Genomic DNA, 18,847 nt, shown 5'->3' on the forward strand with positions numbered 1-18,847 from the left:
TTGCCCCTCAATGTGCAAGTAAGTCAACAAATGGAGAAAAGATATAGAACTCTGATGACCTCAAGTACCCCCAGGAATCCCCTCGCTGCCCCCTAGAATTCAGAGCCCCCAGTTGGAATATCTATGGATTAAACTAGAACCACATTGACTATAGGCTTCCTGCCTCATGTGTGATTTCTATTAGTGGACTGTAATGTTATAACACTGCTGACTCTGAGGCTGGAGAAAGGAAAGTCAAACCCAGTGCATGTGATGAGAGTCAGGTCTATTTTTAATAATCTAATAGAACTGTTGCGAAAGGACGGTGTGTCCCGACAAAGGTCAATCTCAGGGACAGTCCACACGTAACTGTGGGAGCTCAGATCACTGTCCTTTGCATCTTGTGCTTGTAGCAGGAAGCAAGGTGAGTAGCCTTTTCTGTTAAAACATATAAACACATCGCAAATGTTTTTTGATCATATAGCAGCAACATCAGAAGAAGTAATTAGCCATATCTACTTGCTAAGAAATTTCAGAAGTAAAATAAGTGTTGTTTGATAAGCATTTGAATTTTACTCGAAGCCTGATGCAGGTTTAGATTCCAAGTTTTTCCCAGATAGACACAAACCTGATGTGTTTTTTGTGCATGTGTAGATACAGTCTGACCGCAATACCCTACATTCCCATTACCGCACTCTTTTATTATCCACAAGGGGTCAGGGCTTAGTTTTAGATAAACCGGAAAACTTGTTGGTCTTTTATTAATCATTTGCAGACTCTGGGTTGCGGATCCAGCAGGATAAGTGCCTGTTACCGGCTGTCCAGTATCTGGTAGAATTTATTACCCATGCATCATTGATATTTTGCTTTGGGTCAGGACACCAATTGGAGTCAGGGGTTCACATCAGGGAGGCCAGCAATCTTCTCAAGGGCATCTCTCATTTTAAAAAGGGAAAATTGTGAGTGTTATCCATGCACGATGGAAACATGGGCCAATAAACCAAGCAGAAGCTAAAATCTCACCGTGGAAGTATAGGGAAATTATCTGCCAATTTCCATTAACTGTCAGAGAGCAGATCCCCTCAGTTATGGCAGATAATTGACGGCCTGCTGTATTGTAGTTTTCTGCCTACTAATAAATCTCACGCAGTAATATCAGGATTAGTTTTCCAATTGCATGCTCCTGGTGTGTGCAGGAGCCTTGTTTGATGACAGAGCATGTTGGGAAATTGTGGGCTGCGTTTGCGCGATTTCATGATAAGCGTTTCGAAAGGGCAAAGCTCCATGCCAGAAGTGCACAAGCAGAAAGTTTTTCCTATTAAGTCACCTTAGCGTTTACTTCAATAGATCACAGGCGTGCAGAATGCTTGAGGCCGGTAAATGATAGAAAGCAATGATGTTGACATCTTACAATGGTTTTTTAGAGCCATTGAATGCTTTAGCATGTCCTTACAGTGCATTCACACTCATAGGGTTGTGGGGCAGGTCGGGGGGAGTGAGCAGGTAAATCCGGGGTGGGGGCGAGGGATGTGAGTGCAGACCGGCAGCGGCCCACAGGTTTAATCCTCCTGGCGCCACATTCAGGTAAATATAAAATTTTGCACTTACCTTTTTGGTGGCAGCTTGCACCAGTCCCTTTAAGGACAGCTGGCTTGGTTGCTGTGCACTCGAGAAAACAAATGGCAGCCTGCAGGCTGCTCTCAGTCACCACCCAATTTGGCAAAGGGGCCTGAAACAGGTACTAGGACCCCGATTTGAACATAGAATCATAGAATCATAGAAAATAGGAGCAAGAGTAGGCCAATCGGCGCTTCGGGGCTGCTCCGCCATTCAAAATGATCATGACTGATCATCTAACTCAGTACCCTGTTCCTGCTTTTTCCCCATATCCCTTGATCCAATGGGCCTAATGCCAGTTTCAGGCGGGGCGCCTTGGACAACTACAAGGGTGACCTAACCTACATGGCGTGCGGCGCACTTCCAGTGCTGACCGAGTGCTTGCACACCATATTGGACCATTCAGCGAAAAACGGGCAATGTGCAATCGAATATCTAGGCCATTGTCTTGTACTGAACCTAAACTTGCGGTGTAAATGCGCCCTTAGCCATCAGTGCACATGCAAACTCAAAACTAATTCTAGCTCTTTGAATCCTGCAACTTTCTAAATTGCCAACCCTCTGTAGTTTCAGATATGGATGATTTTGGTTACAGCATCCATCAATATGAGAAAGATTGGCCATTGTTTGATAGCGTATCTGAGGAGTGCAAAATTATCCAGCAACCTTCCTTGGTAACTTCCGAAGACTCTGACCTCAGCGACGATTCCGACAAGATCATACCCACTCACCACAAAAGGAGCAGGAGGATAAATATCAGCAAAGTCCACCAGCCCTCCGGCCCGGCAGAAAACGCAGCCTGTGGAAAGAAAAGAAACGACAAGGAACTGGGAGAGACAATGTTACAAAATAGAGCAAGACCCACTTTAGGTGGCCACTTTCCTCAAGGAAATAAATGCGAGCTGTACACCTATGAAGATGTCTTATCTGCCAGTGAAGAAGAATTGGAGCTGGAGATTGTTAATCAGTTTCTTTTGGCCAGAAGTCAAATCACGTCAAGTGACAGTTCATCCAGGAGCCAGCAATGCTTCTTGATTTCTGACGAGAAACTCCATTCTTCCAGAAGCCAGCAGTGTCTTCACATTTCTACAGCTGAATCCTTGCACTCTGCACACCAATCTAATTCTATCCCTCATACCACAGTAAGCCAGTCTCGTGATGAGAATGCCTTCGCTAGGACAAATACCTCGGAGAGCTACGCAGAAAATATACTTCCTGGTGACTGTTATAAAAACCATATAAAGGTGGCCAAGGGTGATCAATTAGATGTCGGATTTGAATACACACGTGACATTCAAGCATGTGGGGAAAATCCCAAGGACCTTCCAGGATTGTGGGATGGTGAACAGATCCAGTACCAACACAATGAAGTCAGGTACACTGCAGGTCGCAGTGGAGGTCAGTGTCAAAGCACACTCGGGGAGGATTTGATTGCACAGACTTTTGTTACTGAATCAAACGACAGCCAGTTTTCAATAAGCGGGGGACCTTCGACTCATTCAGAATCGATGTCTGAAAGTTTGGCAGCAGGAGAAGAGAAATGTAAGGAAGACTATTCCTTCACCGTCCCTGAAATTTACGAATATTTTTATACTGACTTTGGAGAGGAAGGGGATCAAAATACTTCCTTTTTCATGCGAGTGCCTTCCATGTTCAAGCAAGTAAAGCAAAGGAGCCGTGATCCCAGGGAAATTAATTTATTGACTACCATTATGTCCTTGGTACAGAAATACTTACATCCTACAAAGCAAGGGCAAACAGCAATGGTGCCTGTCAGAAAACCGAACACATCTGAAAACACGACAGTTGATGGCAATCACGACCTTGGCTCGCTGGATAATGCATTAGTGAAGTACTTGGATTATGGTGGAAGCCAGACAATGATGCCGAGCACAATACAGAAAGGTAGCTTGTTGAATGCACACTAATCAGTGGTGGCGGAGAGGTCATTGTAAAGAAGTTCCTTTGATCGGTCAAGTGTACAATAATGACTGTCTGGCGAGAGGCTGGATTTGACGAGAAACATAGTGAATCGGAAAGAATGCTACATGTTACCAATGTTGACTGTTGCTATGCCTACTAATGGTTACGTTGAGCATTGCAGTGTGATTTAACAAGCATAAGAATTTTTATTAACAGGAAAAGGCCCAACTCACTTGCGCCCATTTCATATATCAATGTCAAACCTCTCCTTCTGCCTTTTCACCTTCCTTTACTTTCCAGAAATGCATCTAATTGTCTCTTGAACCCAAGTAGTAACGGACTTCCCCAGAACTTACTCAACAAGTCCAGTGCCTGGTGTTAAGCTAAAATAAATGGTAGGAAGTTTAGTTTAATTACAGAACTATTATAGGTTTGACTAGTTACCTTTTACCTCTACAACTATTGAATAACCAATTAACCAATGATGCCACACTACATTAATCCCCATTGCAAAGTTTAACCTTCAGACTACTGGCGGATCAGGCAAATGGTTGTCTCTCTGGCCCAGCCAAGTTTATTAGTTCCAGCTCGCGCACTGTGACACTGAAAAAATATTACAGTAATAAATCTGTTCAAATGTCAGGAGTAGCTTATTACGCCAATGTTAGCCGGGATCAGAAGAGCATTTCCAAGGTGAGCAGAGTCTCACCTGTTGGGGATATGCCTCATACAAAGGAGGGGAGGTGTTCCTAGTCCATCAATTCTGTTCAGCTTGTCATCCATTTTCTTCACCTGCTCTTCTTTCCCATCTCCCTGTGCTTTTTTTTATTGTCATTTTGATTTTTTTTTAGACCCAATCTATCCGTTCTACACCTTGTTTCTCTATAAAAACAAACCCTTACAATTTTTATTTACCTTTATGTCTTCTTCTGACTGTCCATTTTGGAGGTGAGGTCAACATTAAAAAAAGGTTTTGACAGACCAGAGATCAGATCCAAAGGCCGTTTTTTTGGCAACTTGAAACACAGAGGGGCAGCTCTTGACTTTGTGCGAAAGTGTAAAACGGATGAGAGCGAACCAGCAGCTCGTTTTACATCCCTTCAACGGAGATAAAAATTGGGGAGAGATGTAAAACGGGCTGTAGACTCGCTGTCACCTGTTTTCCACTAACGCACAAAGTCCAGATCTACCCCAGAGAGTGAAAATTGACCACACAGCATTTGGATTTATTTATGTGGTGTTTATCACATCAAACATCTCAAAGCACTTCACATAATTAACTACTTTAGAAGTGCAGTCACTGTTTTGATTTCGATAAACACAAGGAAAGAGGAGATAAATGACCAGTTGATCTATTTGGTTATAGTGTGGTTGAGGAAGGAATGTTGGCCAGGCACTGCCAGAAAAGAAAAAAGATAGAACTTGCATTTATATAGCACCTTTCACGACCTCAGCACGTCCCAAAGCGCTTTACAGCCAATGAAGTGCTTTTTGAAATGTAGTCACTGCTGTAATATAGGAAACATGACAGCCAATTTGTGCACAGCAAGATCCCACAAACAGGAATGTGATAATGGTCGGGTAATCTGTTCTTAGCGATGTTGGTTGAGGGATAAATATTGGCCCAGGACACCAGGGAGATCCCCCCTGCTCTTCTTCAAAATAGTGCTGTGCAATCTTTTACGTCCGTCTGAGAGGGACGACAGGGCCTCAGTTTGATCTCATCCGAAAGACAGCATCTCCGACAGTGCAGCACTCCCTCACTACTGCACTGGGAGTGTTAGCCTGGATTTTGTACTCAAGTTGCTGGATTGGGGCTTAGAACCTTTAACCTCTCATGATTCAAAGGCAAGAGTACTACCCACTGAGCCACGGCTGACACCCAAAATAATGGTCACTGTTGTGTTGCAGCACTTTTGTATCAGCATTATAAATATGATGCAATTTAGTTTAAGGTTCAAAAGATGACACCTCCGATAATGCAGCCCTCTCTCAGTCCCACAGCCTAGATTGTGAGCTCGAACACACTGGTGTGGAACCCACAACATTCTGACTCGGAGGCGAAGGCACGATCAACTGTGCCAAGCCGACACATGTGTTGAGGTTGGTGTCTGAGGTGTTTTGGCACAGGATGGTGACGTGCGGGCACTGGACAGCGGGACCCACAAGGTAGAGCCCCGACTGCGGTGGGCAAACCCGTCTGCGGTGTGCCGTTTAACAGGGAGACCCCTCCCCCACCTCACCACCAGAAACTGAGTGCCCTTTAAACAATGCCAAAATAAAAAGCCGATTGTCTTCCCTAATGGATTCAATGTGAGCGGTCACTTTAAAGAGATAGAATCAAATAAATTAGTATTGAAACGGTATCAGAGTGGAACATCATTTAATTCATTTACTAAGGTTAATTAGAGAGAGTGTCATGCTGCCAGGATTTGAGCTTTGAACTGTCAGGCAATTATCTAATTTAGGGATAGGCTCACCCCAAAAGTCCTAATTGATGTAATTTATAGGTGCAGGAATGTGCTGGGCCTACATTATGGGCTGTGTCAGACCTGACAGCGCAGATTCTCGTCAGGACTAATGTGCCAACTGAAGGCAATTATCCAGACTGTTGGTTTAAAGGAAGAAAGAGTTTTGCATTTATATAGTGCCTTTCACATCCCCAGAACCTCCCTAAGTTCTTCACAACCAATTAATTGCTTTTGAGTTGTAGTCACTGTTGCGTTTTAGGAATATGTGGCACAGCAAGATCCCAAAAATAGCAGATGAGATGAATGGCCAGTTAACCTGGGGAGAATGTTGATCAGGGCGTGAGGAGAAACCTCTTGCTCCTCCACAAATAATATTCTGGGATCTTGTACCTCAGGGGATCGGAACAGGTAGATGGGGTCTTGGTTTAACATCTCCTCCTAAACATGCAGCACTCCCTCAGGACGGCCACTGATGTTTCAGCTTAGATTATGTGCTCCAGTCGTGGAGTTAGGTTTGAACCTGCAACCTGCTGAGTTAGTGCTAAGCATGCTGTCACTGGGCCTTGCTGACACTTTGGGTTTAGCTCGTAGGACAAGGCTACATCCATGCCAGTTCTTAGCAAAGTGAAGACTAACCACCACCAGAATACGTTACCAGTTCAGGATCATGAGTTTAATCCTAGGTGATATTACAACCAAGTAGCTGGCTGAAAATCTTCAAGATTATTTGGCCTAGAAATTGTAATTCTGGGGCAAAAAATGGGTGCTCAGGAGTCCAATATGGCATGGGGTGTGCACTCATTCCATGCCGGGAGAAGTCACATGTCAAATTGGTTAGGGCACCCCGTAGTCAGCCAGAGCGCACACCTGAAACCAGTGTTAGGCTCATATCCTATGCGAATCATGCGCTCTGCATGCTGTGGTCAGTTTACCCAGGCCCAAAGCAGCAAAACCAATGGTCCTTAAAGGGACGGCTGGAGGCTGCCACCAAAAGGTGAGCAAAAAATAAATGTACTTACCTGAATGTGCAGCCCAGAGGAGCAGGAGTGCTCCACCTGGCTCCTCAATGAAACTGCAGGCCGCTGCTGACCACCACTCGCCCAGTCTCCACCCGATCTCCTCATTTCCCTCCCCCGCTCCCTACCTCCCCTCCTCCCGGACTCACCGTGCCTGCGATCCACCAGCCAACTTTCATCCTCTTCAGGGACTGGCGCACTGCCTCTCCTGCGGGGCACGACTGGCACTGCCAGCACTCCAGTCATGTCCTAACAACACAAGAGGACCAACTTGCTTGGTCCTTGTGTGCATCAGCTTCGGCGAGGCCATTGGATTCACACTCAAATTCTGGGGCCAACCAATTTCTACCCCATCAAGTCCACGTAAGGCCATCTTTCCCCCCTTTTTGCTTCACTAAAATACTCTTATTATTTCTTTAAACTATTTCCCCCTGCAGTTCTGTGCTCCCTTCTTCTGAGGGTGCTGGTTTCTTTCTCGGGGTGTGAACTTTCAGGGCTCCAGTGCGTTAGCCTGGTGGCCATTCTAGTTGGCCCATGGTAGCCAGCACAGCCCAGCCTGACTCTGGCTTTACCCTTTCAGCGGCGATCAACAGAAAGTGATAAAGAGAAGGAAAGCTGACAGATTGTTGCTCTCAGAGCATTGAGTCCAATCGTAATGGCCCCCAGTCCCCCCAGAACTGATATCAGCTAACACAACACAGACTGGGAATCAAACTCCCTGGTCTGTCCAGCTGAAGTCCACAATCGACAGTAAATTCATCAGCTGAACCATGGAGAAGCTGAGGAAATTATCTTTCAATTGACATAGGATTACTTGTTAGCAGCGTTGACAAGAATCATACTTCCCAGTTCCAACTACATAGTAAAACATACGGATGCTGTTCATATAAAACTGTTCTGAGAGCTTAGCATATGTTCACTGTTCACTGCTATTAACAATTTGTATTCTGTGCTTCATATCCGATTGAGAAAAATGTATACACTCGAGGGTTTAATTTCCTCTGATAACTCATTCATATATAATTCCTTTGTACAATATTTTATTGCAGCCATTAAAATAAATGGTTTAACAACTGTGTCGCAATAGTGCAAAAATGAAAATTTTTGCACAAACACATGATGGTCTAGAAGTTGGTCAGTGCAGCACCCATTTTTTGGGCAGTGCTAGGACTATTAAGGCCCCAATGTGGCGGGCAGGCAGCGTGCACACATTTACATTCGGAAGTGCGCTGCCCGCCATATTGGGTAAGGACAAAAAAATATGTATCCTCCACCAGGCCTGAAACAGATGTTAGGCCGCTTTGCATATGAAGGGTCTAACACCCGTTTGAGGCCCCCTGTCCAAGATTGGTTTGCCCTGAGGCAGCAGCCCTCAGGGGGCCCTAAGGAAAGCTTGCAGTGGCCCGATCTTGCTCTCATCTTCGTGAGCAGGCTCTCAATGCCTCTCTGGCTCCATTGAAATTACCCCTGTGGACCAATATCGGGGGAAACCTCGGCCTCACCATTCAGGCGCGGCAAATGTATTCTGCGTCCCCCTGCGCCCAAAAATGGCCGTGCCCGAATTTCTGGGCCACTAGTCGGTCCACTACCAGAGACAACGAAACCCCAATACGTGCACACAGGCCAATATTCAGTCAGCCTGTGACATATTGGACAGCTCTGTGTGCGGGATTGTCCATCTATCAGAGTTTCTGCTAGAGTTTGAACCTGTAAACGTTATATTGTAAGGCACCAATTCAAGCAGGTTCTGATCTCCCAGTGGTTCTAAATCCGAGAGTTAAAAGTGCACTGCTTCATAAGGCCACAAGATAAATATGAATGATTAAGGCTACTCGACCCATCCATCCTACAGCTCTGCTATCACAATGTACTGTTTTGTAAACGATTCAAAGGTCTTTGCTTCCACTAACCATTCCAATTGTTGGTCACTGTGTGAAGAAGAATTCTAAATTTGGTTCTTCCATGTATTATCATTTCTTGTGTTGTACCCAGGGAGAGGAAGTTCCTGCCTGTCCTGCACTCAGAAAGATTTATGTTTATTCTGCTTTGCTTGTGCATCGTGGGCAATGAAATCTGCAACTTCACAGTCAGAGATGTGGAAAGCTGGTGAGTATTAACGTAATATAGGTAAATGTTTGGACAAGTAGGGAACATCCCCAGTGCAGCTCCTGGTAAGTGGGAGGATGCACTGTTTTATTTTGACAGGAGAGTTGTACCATACAACTCACAATGTACTCCAGAATAATGAGGGAAATGTTCACATCTCGACATCCCTTTCCTAACAGGTGCCAAGGGCTGCCTTGAGGAAAGCTGGCCATTGCTAAGATGAAACTGTGCTTACCTGGTCTGTCCCTTTAAGGCCTCAAAGTCTAACTGCGGTGAAGAAGCCCATCCTGAGGCCAGCTAGCAGCTAATTGCTGTTACCGAGGGACATGTCTAGATTGGCAGCTGTTTATACATCCATGGAGCCTTCCTTTAGGGTCAAGACCAGATTAACAAGGTCAGAGAAGCCAGCAGGGAATGAGTGACTCCATTTTTTCTTAAGATGCCCCTCCTTCATTGCTTGATTCCCCATCTGCTCAGTTACGATTTATTGCTGTTATAAATATGATATTTGAGCCAAATGAGTGCAAGTGTGACACGGGCATTGCAGCTGCGACACTTTCAAGCGTGACTCTTTCAAGTGTGACATTGTGAGGTGTGACAGACGGGGGGGGGGGGAATTTTAACCCCTAAGAATGAGTGCGTTGGGGACGGGTGGGAAGATAGAAATAGCAGTTTTCTGGCTGGTGACCGCACCATGTTCTGACTTTGCATTCCCAGTACTTTTACGCGCCCACGTTAAACGGGTTGCAGTCCAAAAAACAACTATTTTCAACTCCCACCCCTCTGTTCTTGGGGGTTAAAATTCTGCCCCCCCCCATGTCTTTGTAATGAACAGATCTCCCGTGGCATTGCTCACAAACCCAGATGATATTGGGGGTAATTTTTGGCAGCTCATCACTCCGTTCACGCTGAAAATTGGGGCAGCCGTTAAACAAAAATAATTTCCTTTTTACATCCCCTTCCCATTGGCCATCCGGGGCCCCCAACTCGATTTTCAAGCTGACATCAAAATAGGCGTCCAGCGTTCCTGCCCAAAACAGGCGGAAACCTTATTATGATATTTAAACCGGGGCTCTACCCCAGTTATAGGACCCTGGCGGCATTTTCATGTGCTGATGAGTGGAGCATGAACCATGCCCACTCCTCCCACTGGTACTGAGCAGTCCAACCAATACTCCTTAAAGGGACCGCTGGTGGCCTCTCCTGGCCACTCCATTTATTGTTAAGGTGGAGTATTGCTTCTCCCCGCCTTTAATCCTGAACTTCCAGTTTGTCTCTGCAGAGGACCCCCCCCCCAAGATTTCCTCCCCCCCTCCCCCCCCCCCCCCGCCCCCGGAGGGCAAGCTGCCCGCCAGCGCTGGTTCATGAGAATGGCTCGGTGTTCCCGCTCCTGAGATCAGGCAGGTGAGTGTTGTCATCACTCTGCCCACCGCCTGCCTAATCTGCACTCTACATGAAAATGGGCCTCTCTCTGTTTCACAACAGTAGGCGTGTTAGATAATGTAACACACAATGTGTCAGGCAGTGTAATGCACAATGTAACAGGCAGTGTAACACACAATGTATCAGGTAGTGTAACACACAATGTGTCAGGCAGTGTAATGAACAATGTGTCAGGCAGTGTAATGAACAATGTGTCAGGCAGTGTAACACACAATGTGTCAGGCAGTGTAACGAGCAATGTGTCAGGCAGTGTAACGAGCAATGTGTCAGGCAGTGTAATGAACAATGTGTCAGGCAGTGTAACGCACAATGTGTCAGGCAGTGTAACGAACAATGTGTCAGGCAGTGTAATGAACAATGTGTCAGGCAGTGTAATGAACAATGTGTCAGGCAGTGTAATGAACAATGTGTCAGGCAGTGTAATGAACAATGTGTCAGGCAGTGTAATGAACAATGTGTCAGGCAGTGTAACGCACAATGTGTCAGGCAGTGTAACGAACAATGTGTCAGGCAGTGTAATGAACAATGTGTCAGGCAGTGTAACACACAATGTGTCAGGCAGTGTAACGAACAATGTGTCAGGCAGTGTAATGAACAATGTGTCAGGCAGTGTAACACACAATGTGTCAGGCAGTGTAACGCACAATGTGTCAGGCAGTGTAACGAACAATGTGTCAGGCAGTGTAACGAACAATGTGTCAGGCAGTGTAACGAGCAATGTGTCAGGCAGTGTAACGAGCAATGTGTCAGGCAGTGTAATGAACAATGTGTCAGGCAGTGTAACACACAATGTGTCAGGCAGTGTAACGAACAATGTGTCAGGCAGTGTAACGAGCAATGTGTCAGGCAGTGTAATGAACAATGTGTCAGGCAGTGTAATGCACCATGTGTCAGGCAGTGTAATGCACTATGTGTCAGGCAGTGTAACGAACAATGTGTCAGGCAGTGTAATGCACCATGTGTCAGGCATACTGATTTACAGCAATTGAATGCGTGAGATTGTGTTTCTATCACAGGGTTTTCTGAGATTTTTACCGTTGCTTTGGACTCTGATTCCTCGATTGCCCAATTTTCCATGAAAATTATAATCAATAGATTATATTGATTATTATTACAGTATATGTTCCTTTACCTAGATACTTAATTTTTATTTCTTATTTTTTTAAAGCACTGAATAGACAGGAAGATCAGAGGGAAATAGCAACAGATTGGCGGTAGATACCTATTTGTTAGAGGCATAGATCAGGAGGAATGGGTTCATGGAGTTTGGCAGCACTGGGGAAAGAGGGGGGGGGAGCTCTGGACTTTGGTAGCATTGGGGAGAGATTTGCTAAACCATGGTTTGGGATTTGGGATTTGGCGGGACTGTGGCGGAGGTGCTGAGGTCTTGCAGCCCTGGAGTTTCACAGCACTAAGGAAGTGGTCCTGAAGTTTGTCAGTGGGGTCCTCAGGTTTTGGAGCTCTGTGGGTCCTGAGGTTCCTTGGAAAGACTCTGCAGTATCGAGGGCGTGGTAAGTCTAAGGTTTGGTAGAACTGGGGTAACGGTCCTAGGGTTTCGCAGCATTTTGAAGGGGTTCTGGAGCTTGGGACTACTCACAGGGAGATCTGGGGTTTAGCAGCAATACTGAGGAGAGAGTCTGAGGTTGGGCATTGGGAGTTGGAATGTGGGCTTTAGCTGAGGGGAGCTTTCTGGTCATACTGGGATGGGGTCCCCAGGTCGGGCAGCACAAGGGGAGCTGGACAGAGATACAGTGTTCCCTCTCCCCCAACATCAAGGGCCCACCCCCAAGTCTCCCCTCGCAATCCAACACTAACAGACCTTAGATTTGGTCTGAACTCATTGCCCCATCTAGCCATGGTCTCCGCTAGGGCCTCCTGCTTATGCCATTATGCTCCTACACTGCTACCTAGTGCCAGTTGCCTACATTGTGGATGGGAAACAAGCACTGGGAGAGGCAAGTAGTACCAGAAATGGACAGATGGAGGTGGCGGCAGATCCTTCACTGGAGGCAACAGTGGCAGCAGGAGGGTGGATGACGACAAGAGGAGCTGGCAGCAGCAGGAATGGGGTGGCATCACGGAGAGCGGCAATGAGTGATGGCTGCAATGGAGCTGGGCGTCATAGTCAGGAGGACCAAGGCTAGATTACATGCTCACAGTGGTAAGCATAGTCAAAAGATCTGTGCCACAGCACCACCTAGCTTGAAGTCTTAGCCATGAGGACTTGAAACACAGCTCAGTATAATACATAAGAAAACATCAATAGAAAATGGCAGAAAATCATGACAGAAATAGTGTAACAGGAAGTAAGGGTGACACTTACAGGAAGTGCATATTATAACTGATGGATACTCAGGGATGGATACAATCCCATCGAGGGTTCAGGTGTCTTTATAGAAGTGTGTAGATGCTCTTCTTAATTTGAAGGCAAAGGTGATTGTTGCAGCAGCGGAGCAGCCAAGATTTACAAGCTGTCGCCAATCTACAGACAAACATTCCTGAACAAGAGCAATTTCCCTGAGCCTCTATTTGACCTCAAGCTTATTTACTGCAATTAGACTCTGTGGCCCACATTACATTCAGCATCCATCATATCTTGCGATGGATAGAATAAGGATAAATGTCCCATTCTCCAGGAAGGTTATCTCCAACATTGTCAAGTACAAAAAAAGTACTCGTTGAGATCGCACGGTCCCAGGTTTACTCAGTGATCTGCGCTGAGGTAGTTGACCTCAGACAGAACTGGAGTTGGGGAGGATACAATCAGCTTCATCCTAGATTCCGGCAGCAGGAATGACTCAAGCTGGGAAGCACGTCTATGTGGAGACAGGATCAGGTTCAACTGTGATGTCCTCGGAAACCAAATAGCCCACCATGCATGAAGAGTGGGCACTTGGCGGAGGTAGCAGATGGTGATTGGTGGCCCATGGAAGTGTACCTCAGCATGAATCAGCATTTCACTACACGAGGAGGGGGGGGGGGGTGGGGATAAACACATAAAAAGCAAGTTGATCCTTCCCAGAAACTTACCTTATGCAGGTGTATTTGTGTTTTTGCAGCTTTGCTGGTGAACGTCAGTGCTATCTCTGCAGTAAGATACTTCAGAAGACACGTACAAAGAGCAAATTTGAAGTCTTCAGACCTCCAGCACTCCTAACAAAAGATCCTTGAGAAGAACGAATATTTAGGATTTCAATTTTCTCTGTAAAACTGTAAAATGAAACCTTTTCAAACAACGATACAAATACAAGTGTTTGGGCGTAATTTTGACGTTGTGAGCTAGTTTAAAACTGGTGATGGTGAAGTGGCAGCCCGTTTTACATCTCTCCCGATTTTTATTTCCATCAAACAGGCAGCCGACTCGCTGTCACCCATTTTACACGATCGCACTAAGTCAAGACCCATCCATTTGTGCCTAACAAGAAACAAATGCTACTTGGGGCAGCCCAATGCTATAATTGGGCCAAAGTTGGTATTTCATTTGAAAGTGCAAAGGAAGCAAAACATAACAGAATCCAATTGGCAATGCCATTCACAAGTGTCTGTTTCCACAGTCAGTCGAATCCCCTGTCATTACTGCATTTGCTCAGTTTATTATGTAGATAGTGAGGTTCCAGATGCTGTAAATGAGGCCATGGCAGGTTTTGTCAGTAAACACCAATTATCATAATGTGAGATATTTTCTGTAATTAGCAGAAAAGTACGAAATAATGAATCTATCCATAATTTGCAAAGTATATTTGCCTGCAGCAGGAGGAATATTTGCAGAAGCAATGAGATGAGTTCGGTTTCAGTGTGTTTAAGTATTGGTTTTAAGAGCAGATGAGGTGACACAGGCAGAATGAACAATGATGGCAACAAAAGTAAGAAAGATAGAAAGAACCTGTATTTATATAGCACCTTTCATGACCTCAGGACGTCCCAAAGCGCTTTACAGCCAATGAAGTATTTTTGAAGTCTAGTCACTGTTGTAATGCAGGAAATGCGGCAGCCAATTTGCGCACAGCAAGCTCCCGCAAACATCAATGACCAGATAATCTGTTTGTTCTTTAGCCGTTGGTTGAGGGATAAATATTGGCCAGGACACCGGGGAGAACTCCCCTGCTTTTCTTCGAAATAGTGCCATGGGATCTTTTACGTCTGCTTGAGGGGGCAGATATAACGTCTCATCTGAAAGACGGCACTTCCGACAGTGCGGCACTCCCTCAGTACTGCACTGGAGTGTCAGCCTCGATTTTGTGCTCAAGTCATTGGAATGGGGCTTAAACCCACGACCTTCTGAGTCAGAGGCGAGCATGCCACCCACTGAGCCACGGCTGGCACTGTAGCAATGCACTTGGCGACAGGCTGAAAGTCAGTTGAAAATATTGTTGGAAATATTTGGCAGCAGGGATGAGAGGACAATTGGAGACAATGGGAGGAATTTTTTTTGAATATGTCAGGCGAGTTTGCCCCCTACCATGTTCAAATTGGAAAATTACCCCTCTGATGTTGCCACACCTATGGAACCAATAAAGGATGTGGCACAAACACCAGCATGATACACCAAGCAGCTACATCTGTGCATCTTTCTAGTCTTCCTTCTATTAAAGGGGGGAAAAATAAGCCTTATTGACATTGTAATTCACTCTGAGTCTTGAACGTTGACTCCAAGGCTGAAGGAGTGCTGCATTGTGGGAGGTGCCATCTTTCAGATGCAATTTTACATCGAGTTTGCAGCACAGAAACAGGCCATTCGGCCCAACTGGTCTATGCCAGTGCTTATGCTCCACACGAAGCTCCTCCCTCCCTATTTAATCTAACCCGATCAGCATATCCTTCCAGTTAAACTGAGGCTCCATCTGCCTGTTCCAGTGGATATAAAAGATGCCAGACCGCTATTCAAAGAAGGGCAGCGAGATCTCCCAGTGTCCTGGTCAACATTTCTCTCTCTACCAGCGCAAAAAAAGAATTAATCGGCCACATTTCCTACTTGTAGGATTTTGCTGTGCACAAGGTGGCTGCCACATTTGCCTCCATCACTTCAGAAATCGTTAGTTGTGAAGTGTTTTGGGAGGTCCTGAAGATGCGATGAGGTGCTCTCTAAATGCAGGTACCTTCTTTAATTGGGAGCCCAAGTATTCCAAAAACAACAGGAATCAATCACTAGTGATTCCATACGTTGCCAGAACATTTTAAAATGTCTCTCCTCTTGAAAACTGAAGCCGTTTATTAAAGGTTATTTGTGGAGCCAGATAACAGTATGGGATCAATTCATTCGGTTCCCAGTGAGGTCACTGCATCCACTCCCAGTTGCTGTGCTCAGAGTCAAGGAGCAAATGAATTTAAGAACTGAAAAGGACAAGAGATATTAAATAAACAATGCTGCAGGGAATGTCGAATACAATGGAAGTAATGGACTAAAGGGTCTGGAAGGCAATGCCAGAATGTGAAGCAATGAAGAAAAACGATGAAGAGAAGCAATAGCTTGGTGAGGAGAGATAATGGCCGTGGCTAGTACGGAGAAGTGGAGCAAAATCATGGAAACATCAAAAACTTAAGTTAGGAACCAACCATATTTTCGTGTATTTTTTCTTGTTCCCGGGGGTTGGTTTGATCATGCGTTGTGCTATGATTTGGTTGAGTATTGGTTTTACCTTATGATTCTTGTATGTGGGACCTTGATGTGCGCAATTTGGCTGCGGCGTTTCCTACATCGCAACAGTGATTACACTTCAAAAGTACTTCCCTGGTTGTAAAGCGCTTTGAGTTGTCCTGGGGTTGTAAAAGGCATTATATAAATGAAAATTCTTTCTTTTTTTCCCCATGAGGTGACTTTTCAGACTCAATCAGATCTTCAGTGGGGAGATGCCGAAGGAGGAAAGGGAGAGGCAGCAAGACCAAGCTCCTGATAGCCAGTTAAAGAGCCCTTTCAACCCATTGAAAGAGAGCAACACAATCACTCATGCCTATGTTTTATTGTTTTACAGTTTTCTCTGCTCCTCCTCTCCAGAAAGCACTGACTCACCCAGGCACGGGAGGTCCTCCAGTATCCACTCGAGTGACCAATCTCCATGTGTGAGCCCAGAAGGTGAATGTCCATTAAATGGGCCACTGGGCACAATCAGGAGAGCACGCCCTGATTGAACTTTCCTTTCCTTAGCCTGCAGTTGCTGAAGCCAATTGTAAAAAGAAGGAAAGTCTTGCATTTATATAGCGCCTTTCACGACCTCTGGGCATCCCAAAGCGCTTTACGTAGCCAATTAAGTACTTTTGAAGCGAAGTCACTGTTGTAATGTAGGAAATGCGGCAGCCAGTTTGCGCACAGGTCAGGGATTGAAGCTGAGACCTTCTGGTCCATATAGCGCAGCACTGTACCATGCAATGCACGTGCCCGCAAAACCATTGAAGAAGTTCAGCATTATTTTTTTTCAAATGTAAAAGAGCAAAGCTGGAACAGAGCTATTTTGAGTATTCAGGTTGTGCAAGCCTGGAGTAAATACACATAACAAAGTAGTCCATCCAAAGTAGTCCACCACTCTCAGGTGCCCTTACAACTAGGGGTGTCCCTACCTCTTGGCTGTTGGCAGCCTGTGGCTAAATCCTTTGGACTTAGCTGACTTGGGTGTGTCCCTACAGGGTGAGACTGTGCACTGCATACTGGGCAAACTGGATCGCTACCTGTGTGGAATTCTCAGTAGCTTGGGTTGGAGATTCCTTTAATAAAACAGCAAAAAAAACATTGGTTATGGATAGAGATCACAAGGTAGATTAGAATAAAAAGACCCTTAGCCCCCAACCTTACCATCCCCCCATTCCAACATATCACTGTTTCATAAATGACTCCAATGCCCTGGTCTCACCCATCCTTCCTGACAACCTGTGCCAGTTATTGATTATCATCTGTGTGAAGAAATATTTCCTGGCATCTGTCCTAAACTTGCCCTTTGCAGCCCTGAACCTGTGCCCTCTTTCCTGTTGCCTGGTGCATCTGAAAGCATTGCTGTGCGTTTACCAGCTCCGTAAGTACCTTGTATCCCTCTATACGGTTCCCTCGGAGAAATCTCTTTTCAATAGAATGGTGTCTCAGTTCTATTATGTGGAAAGACTTTGGTCGAAGACCCACTAACCATTTACAAAAGCATGCCATGTGTAGCTGTCATCCACTCTACTTATCTGAGCAAGCTGCTGACGTAGGTACTCCTTGAAATGATGGTTATAAATATCTGTTAATGATCGCGCTGATGTCAGGCAGTCCTGTACTGGAAATCTCTTGTGGATTAACTGCCAAAGGGAGGGACAGTTAATTACTTGTACACTGGTCATGAAGAATCTGGGTTCTCCTGTCACTATTTAAGCAATGTTTTGTCTTGCCTCTGTATCTATGTCTAATGCCATCCATAGTTTTTTTTAATGTAAATATATATAAAGTATTTATTTAGAGATGTGCTGGAGTTCTGAAATAAAAACAGAAAATCCTAGACAGACACAGCAAGTCTGTCAAAGTGAAAAGACAAGTTGCACATCAGGAGGAGACCCTGCCTCAGAACAAATAAAGTTTTAATCTATTTGTGGTGCTGCTAATGAAGTAACTTTATTACTGAGCTCTCACTGGGAAGAGATGATCCTCGACCATATGCTTCCCCATAGGATGTGAACGCAAAATGGGGGACCAGTTCCAAAAATGGAAGGTCTCTCTAGTGTACTATCTAGTGGTTAGTTGCTCAGCTGAACTGGTGCAGATCTCAGGTCAAATTTCTCACAATCAGGTACAGATCAAGTCTCTCACAGTCAGGGTCAGATCAAGATTTGGGGATGGGGAAAACATTTTGTTAAAAATATGTATGCAGTCAGTGATGGCTGAGGATTTTCATGCTTAGCCATTGTATGGAGTTGAAGGAAACAGAGAGTGTGCTGATGCGGACTGGGGAAAGTGAAGCCAGAATAGACTTTTTCCCAGATAGCAGGGAGCAGTAAAAATCAATGAGGAAGGTGACTCATGATTGTGAATCGGTGGCACCAGGACAAAAATAATTGGCACCCTCCTGAAATGCATGGACTGATTCACATCCAATGTGGAAGTAATGTTAATCCTAAAAAGACTGTTTAGTGTTTGTATTCCAGTGCCTATTTCACTGGCTTCAGTCTAGACTAGCAACCACTGCGGTGTATCACCGATTACTGGAGTATTTAATTGATTCATATTTTCAGAGGTTCACACTGATTAGCACAATACTCAAACATTGGGGTCTTTGATCTCAGTCTGACTTTATTGAGGCCCTCAGCTTTTAGTCACAACAATGTTAAATATAA

General features: G+C 45.2%; 1 protein-coding gene across 1 annotated transcript; it reads left to right on the forward strand.

Moving 5' to 3' along the window:
- The first annotated feature begins 326 nt into the window (after positions 1 to 326).
- perm1a (PPARGC1 and ESRR induced regulator, muscle 1a) lies at positions 327 to 18,118 on the forward strand. Its single transcript, XM_067970304.1, has 4 exons — positions 327 to 403; positions 2,164 to 3,501; positions 8,999 to 9,112; positions 13,615 to 18,118. The coding sequence occupies exons 2-4, from the start codon at positions 2,172 to 2,174 to the stop codon at positions 13,710 to 13,712; spliced, it is 1,542 nt and encodes a 513-aa protein (XP_067826405.1). The 5' UTR covers positions 327 to 403; positions 2,164 to 2,171; the 3' UTR covers positions 13,713 to 18,118.
- Positions 18,119 to 18,847: the final 729 nt, after the last annotated feature.

Source organism: Heptranchias perlo, chromosome 32 (genome assembly GCF_035084215.1).
Source record: "Heptranchias perlo isolate sHepPer1 chromosome 32, sHepPer1.hap1, whole genome shotgun sequence".
Lineage (NCBI taxonomy): Eukaryota > Metazoa > Chordata > Chondrichthyes > Hexanchiformes > Hexanchidae > Heptranchias > Heptranchias perlo.